The sequence below is a fragment of the Aegilops tauschii genome, chromosome 4 (assembly GCF_002575655.3).
Source record: "Aegilops tauschii subsp. strangulata cultivar AL8/78 chromosome 4, Aet v6.0, whole genome shotgun sequence".
Lineage (NCBI taxonomy): Eukaryota > Viridiplantae > Streptophyta > Magnoliopsida > Poales > Poaceae > Aegilops > Aegilops tauschii.
The window spans coordinates 490,728,820-490,735,232 of NC_053038.3; the positions used below are offsets into that span (position 1 = coordinate 490,728,820).

The window sequence follows — 6,413 nt, forward strand, 5'->3', positions numbered from 1 at the left end:
CCGGTACGAACGAATATTCGTGCGGTGCGGTTGGTGAGCCGGTGTTGTGTTGCCGGTGATGGCCCGGCGGCTCTCAGTCTCGGGGAGGGAGGCGGTCGCGTGTCAAGGTGTCCTGCCAACGGGACAAGCCGCCGCACCGCACGCGATGGCGACAGTCGGTAGACGTGGAGAAACCAACTCGGAGTTTGCGTCGATCCGATCCTTTCACATGTGACGTGCGCGTGATTGGCGTGCAAATGCCGAGGAGAATACTCGACTGTACATCACGTGACGCACAGGATAGTACTACAGTCAGTCAGTCGCGGCGATCACACAATGCCAGTTTTAACTTGCGCGCGGTTTCCACGTGGAATGAGAAGCTGTGAAGAAAACACAAACTCAGCCCCTGTTTAGAGTTAGTTTTAGGGCATGTTCGGCAGCCCTCTGCTCCTCATTTCTCAACTCCCAGCTCCGTGTAGAAGCGGAGCGCGCGGAGCGTCACTTCGGCCGCTCCAAGAAAATGGCCTGCTGGCCGCTCCGCTTCGAGAAAAGCGTGAACCTAACGCGTTCGGTGCCACACTGGCTGCTCCAGGAGCTGAGCCGCGGAGCCGAAGGCTGCCGAACAGGGGCTTAGTTAGTTGGGACTCAAATAACCCAAAAGTATCCAAACATGATGGGTTAGTTTGGGTTAGTTGGATCTAACCCACCCCAAAAAACTAGCCCACACTAGAGGAGCTTATTTGGGTTAGTTCTGCTGAAAAATTAGTAAACAAAAGTTACCCCTCCCATCCAAACAGGGTCAAAAGTAGTCAAATGATTGAGAAAGAATATTTATTTTCAATCTAACCCTACCATCCAAACATCTCTTTGGTTAGAGTTAGTTTAGGATTAGTACAGGGTTAGAATCTAACTCTAACCTCTAACTGAGTTAGAGTATCCAAACAGGGCCTCAGTGCTTCTCCAACCAAACTTGTATCCACTGCCCCCCTCCGTTTGAACTAAAACCACACCACTTATTTATGAAAGGAGGTAATAACTTTTTAAATACTTCCTCATATCACATAACTCATCAAATATGTGGAGTTGAAAAAAGGGTCGGAGCTAACCGAACCCTCAAACTTCACCACTTCTCAGCGAAGGCGGCATGTGCGTGCGAGGAAGGCATCGAGACAGTTGGTGAAATTCATCCGGTTTTCTCCTCTTCGTTATCCTATGGCTTGATGGCGTGGCCAGAGGCGCAACGATCCGTCGAAATCGGCAACCAACCGCCATGGCTCAGAGCCTCGGAGTGATGGGGGTAGGGTAGCTCAGGGAGTGGCTGGGAAAACGAAGGAGAACTTCGTCATAATCTCGTAGCTGCTATGCACTGCACACTGAGCGGCGGGTTCGGCATCTACTACTCCCTCCGTCTCAAAATAAGTGTCTTGAGCTTAGTACAAATTTGTACTAGAGATAGTACAAAATGGAGACACTTATTTTGGGATGAAGGAAGTACAAAAGAAATAACCCACTTCAGATAACCACGTCTCTGCTAGGAAGCATGTGGAATGGTTGAGAGCGGACCAAATGGATATATAATCAAGCCGGGAGTTGTGGAATGGTTGAGAGCGGACCAAATGGATATATAATCAAGCCGGGAGTTGAGGCGTGAACAACGATCCAAAATTCCTAGCAGATCCTTTAAACTCCTCAAATACAATGGGATTTCACAAGGGGTGGGAAGTGGGAACGACAAGAAAACCAAGAAAAACTTCAAAGGAATCTCACCCGGAGGTCAATGTGGTGCACAGGCATAACCGAGGGGCAAGCAGGCCATCCCGATGGCTAAGGCAGCGGCGGCCGGCTGGGGGACGCCAATGAATCTTTCAAGGAGAAGTGTAGCCGGCTGCTCAAATTTGAGCAAGAGAGGAAACAATTGAGGCTTCCTCCTCGGAAACGAAATCTTTTGAGGAGTTGAGCGTTTTTAGGGTTCGATTAGAGATGCACTTACAGTGGAAAGGATCAGATCTAGACTAGATATAGTTACATAACAGATACACACAAAATGCCTACTGGATCCCTTCTATACTAGACACACTAAAACTGAATCGAAATTGGCAGCAAACCACACAAGACCAAACCAAACAGCAATGAGTCAGTTCATTTCTTTCTTTCATCCCAGCACAGCCCAGCACAGCAGGGCTAATCTAGCCACCGAGTGACTCCGTCTTCTTCGCTCGCAGCTGCGAGTACCTCAATGGACACGTCCAATACAGCCTACAGAAATCCCAACCAACAGAAACAGGGCTGTTACAGACAACTAGACAAGTATTTTGAAATATAGCAGCATTGTTCTCAAAGCGACATCGAGAATCAGTCCATGGCAAGTGCACGTACCGAGGAATTTCGGCAGTTGATAAGCTTGCAACCCTCCAGCAAGGAGCCTTCCACTTCCAGCACCCAGCCCTCCCAGACATCGAAACTATGGCTTGCAAACACAAACTCCATCTTCCTATTGATCTGTTAACATGTTGAAAGACAGCTGCATGTCAAGCGTTGTCAACCGAGGGTATCACTATCAGGAAAGATCGGAAGAGAATTTCTATTTCCCAGCCATTTTGACTAGCTCCAACGGAATCAAGATTGGGAGAAGTATACTTTACGGAAAAAAAATGGAAATGCACTGGTAGGAATGTGTTGCACGTTAACTAAGGGCAATCAAGAATCTTTAGTATAAAATTTCAACAGGGTAATTGTGCAAGTAGAGTATTCCTACCCACAAAACTTGAGGTGAAACAAGTAATAGCGACAAAGTATCAAATCCAAAATTATGAGCATACAACACGTGAATGCTGCCTTTTGTTGTTAAGTTCAGATGAAGGCGCTTTTTAAAGTCAAACAGAACAGAACAGATTGTGTACATCACCTGCAACAATTTGCCACCAGCAACAAAGGATCGCAATCCCATCAGATCCTGAAATGTCAATATGTTTAACCGTTTTAGTACGGAATATGCATCACCCTTGAATAAACTATGAAATTAATAACACTGAACAACCAACAACCAAAAGGATAGGGGAACAACTAAAGTCATACCTTGTTTTTGAAAGTGACAAGGAACTGAGCAGCAGGGTCCCTGTTCGTAGCATTTGACACAACATCAAGGATCCAACCACCACCACCAGCAAGTCTTTGTCTTGCAACATGGAACCCTGAATTATCTTTTGCTCTCAAAGCTACAACATAACCATCTTTTAGTGTATCAGGGCATTTTCTACCAAGCATGACAGGTAACTTCTTCTCCGAAGTTATTTCCATTGGGGATTCAGCAGGAGATTTCTGCTTGTACTTTGAGTCCTCAGGGGAAGCAAACCGTGAACTTGAACTTACCACCTGGTCCCTACCACTCGTTGCATTATCATCATCTCTGCGGAAGGAATAATTACTGTCACTCTCTACAGCAGACAGGTCATCTGTTTTCTGAGATCTGCGGTGAGCGGGTCTTTTTTTCCCTTTCTTTCCAGAGCGACTGCGCCTTCCTTCTGTTCGTGAGACACTATTTTGTGATGATTGCCCTGGAGCTTGATAATCTTTATGCTGGGATGTGACTCTTTTCTTTTCATAGTTGAGAGTTAAATGGCTCTCATCTGTCTGATCTTCGCCGTCAAAAACTTGTGAATGGTTATCTTTTGTTCCTCTGTCTTGATCATCTTCATTTCCAGCTTCACTAATTTCCTCATCTTCATCAGAAATTGAACTGCTTGGAACAACACCATCAAAGAAAAAGGACTGTAGTATCGTGATTGCTTTCTCTCTTATTTCCATCCACACTTCTTCACTATAGTCTGCACTTCGAGGAAGAATTAGAACATTTGGCATCTCCCGCACCTGTAACAAATACAGACTAACCATCAATTTTCTGAGAAACAAGTAATACAGCGATAGCTGTGAAAAGAGGCACCAATTGCTTGTCCTTACTTCACACTCATGGTCTGTCTGTTTGGACAAGAAAGGTCTTTTACCTAGGTGGTAGTTTCACTGGTACACATCTTAATACTATACAAAATGGTCAACTTCTAAATGAAGGAATAAAGGACAGACCCACTGCATAGAAGCTCCCACACAAGGTGGGGTCAACTTCTAAATGAAGGAATTAAAATAAAATAAATATTTTCTCTTTCATTTTGTTTCAGAGATTCCTGTTCATTGGAGCCATATCAGGAATAATATGGCTTTCGAATGATGATGCAGTTCGATCTTAGATATACTTATTCCAACCCTAGTGGCCATTTATGGACAACATCCATATCATAAGTTTAAATTCCATACCCATGCTTCCATCCATTGTGGACCTTCAACACCATCCAACGCACAACCAGCTATGGTACCATCAAGCAAGAGCTGTTTGAGCGCACAGTCATCTATAAGCTGACAACTACCAGTGTTGACGATGAATGCACCTGCGGAATTTAAAAGAAAAGAGACTCACTACTTTAGCTTTCAGAGTACCGAAAGTGTTATAATGCAACAAGCAGAAAAAAAATAAGAAAGGAAGCAAGAAAAAACCGTACCAGGCTTAATGTGCTGCAGGCAGTCCCCATTAAGTATGTGCATTGTGTCATTTGTTAATGTACAATGCAGCGAAACAAGATCACTTGCTGCCAATAGATCATTGAGAGTATCCATTCTCCTAGCAGCAGCAGGAAATACAATGGAAGGCCGCCGCATTTTCCCTTCAGCCTTCAAAAGGCATGATACCCGAGTTAGAAAAAACAAAATACCTATGCATGTCTTCTTCAAAAAGGCAAATTCGACTCCACTTGCAGGAGTGTGATTTGAAAAAACACTACAGTTTGTACCGATTTTGCATACGTTACCACTGCTTTTCATTTGTACTTCCCAAGAAGGAAGAAATTGATAGGAACCTTGATAACTCAGCAACTTAGCCCAAAAAAAGTAGTACTAGTCAAAATCACAAACGAATGAGAGCATTAATCTCACAGCATTCCAGCCTCATATCATAACCTGAATAGTTAGTGAAAGCCTGACTGCGAATCATCAGAAAGAAATTCCAGAAGCGCAGGAAGCAGCAGATCGGGCGCTTACCAGATAGCGCGGGTCGAAGTAGAGGACGCTCATCCGGAATGCGAGGCTGCGGGTGGCGAGGCAGCGCGCGGCGGCGGAGCGACCGACGATGCCGAGCACGAGGCCGCGGCAGCGGCGCATCCCGCGGCAGAGCGGCTGGACGGCGCCGAGGCAGCCGGCGGCGACGGCGGCGGGTGAGGAGGAGACGTGGCGCGAGAGCAGGTGGGTGCGGCGGAGCAGGCCGAGGAAGAGCGCCATGACGGTGTCGGCGACCTCCTCGGCGCGGTTGGCGTCGACGTGGACGAGGCGGAGGCCGAGGTCGGCGGCGGCGGCGGCGTCGGCGGCGCGGTCGGGGGAGCCGAGGCAGAGCAGGAGCTGCCAGGGCCGGAGGCGGCGCTGCGCGGCGCGCGGCAGGTATGCGAGGGACGGGAGCAGGACGGCGGCGGCGGACTCGACGCGGCCCGAGCCGACGGCGGAGAGGGAGACGTGCTCCACCCCCGCCACGCCCGCCAGTAGCTCCCGCTCCGGCGACGGGTCGTCGAGGCAGTTGAGCGACACCACCAGCGGCAGCCCGGCGGCGGCGCCGGCCGGCGAGTGGGCCATCGTGGGCCCGCGGGCGCCGGAGCGCCGGTCAGATCGGGGGTCGGGGAGGCGCTCCGGCGGGGGCTTTTGCTTTGGTTTGGGGGAACGGATTGCTGCGCGACGCGCGACCTGTCAGAGAGGGAGGGGGGGAGAGAGGTGGGCCCACCGGTTCACGAGGCGAGAGTGGCAACCGCCGGATTCAATTCAATTGTGTGCAGATCTCACTGCCGTTCCGTTGCATCCGTCGCTGTCTGTTTTGGTGTACCAAATCTGCGCCAGCACCTTTGCTGCCAGGTTATCACGAAAACCATACCAAAAACCTATAGGGAGCGCTACACGTGGGTCCACGGCCTCGCGAATCAATTTGTGGTTAGATGGTTAGAACAGGACAGCAGTATCCCCGGTCCATCAAAGTTCAAGGCATACACTTACATTGGTGCTGGCATTTTCCTGAATTTATTTCAGGCCTTCCGGCGATGTGCATTCAGTGGGAGAATGCGCTCCCGTTGACTAGGAAGGCGTATGTGGCAACTTCGCCGATCTCAAGATGATGTGCCGACTCCGTCTATCGAAGGTGCTTGTAGGGATAGGGTGTGCGTGATTGCTTCATAAGGATGAGTGTGAAGGAAATATGCCCTAGAGGCAATAATAAAGTTATTATTTATTTCCTTATTTCATGATAAATGTTTATTATTCATGCTAGAATTGTATTAATCAGAAACTTAGTACATGTGTGAATACATAGACAAAACATAAGTGTCCCTAGTATGCCTCTACTTGACTAGCTC

The 6,413-nt window shown here is 48.2% G+C and overlaps 1 protein-coding gene across 1 annotated transcript; it reads right to left on the minus strand.

Annotated features, from left to right (window-relative positions):
- Positions 1 to 1,894: 1,894 nt before the first annotated feature.
- Positions 1,895 to 5,799, minus strand: LOC109772168 (C-terminal binding protein AN). Its single transcript, XM_020330858.4, has 7 exons — positions 5,065 to 5,799; positions 4,530 to 4,698; positions 4,288 to 4,418; positions 3,055 to 3,846; positions 2,885 to 2,932; positions 2,356 to 2,478; positions 1,895 to 2,235 (listed from the first exon to the last, which is right to left on the minus strand). Exons 1-7 carry the CDS (start codon positions 5,644 to 5,646, stop codon positions 2,161 to 2,163), a joined length of 1,920 nt encoding a protein of 639 aa, XP_020186447.1. The 5' UTR covers positions 5,647 to 5,799; the 3' UTR covers positions 1,895 to 2,160.
- Between the last annotated feature and the right edge of the window lie 614 nt (positions 5,800 to 6,413).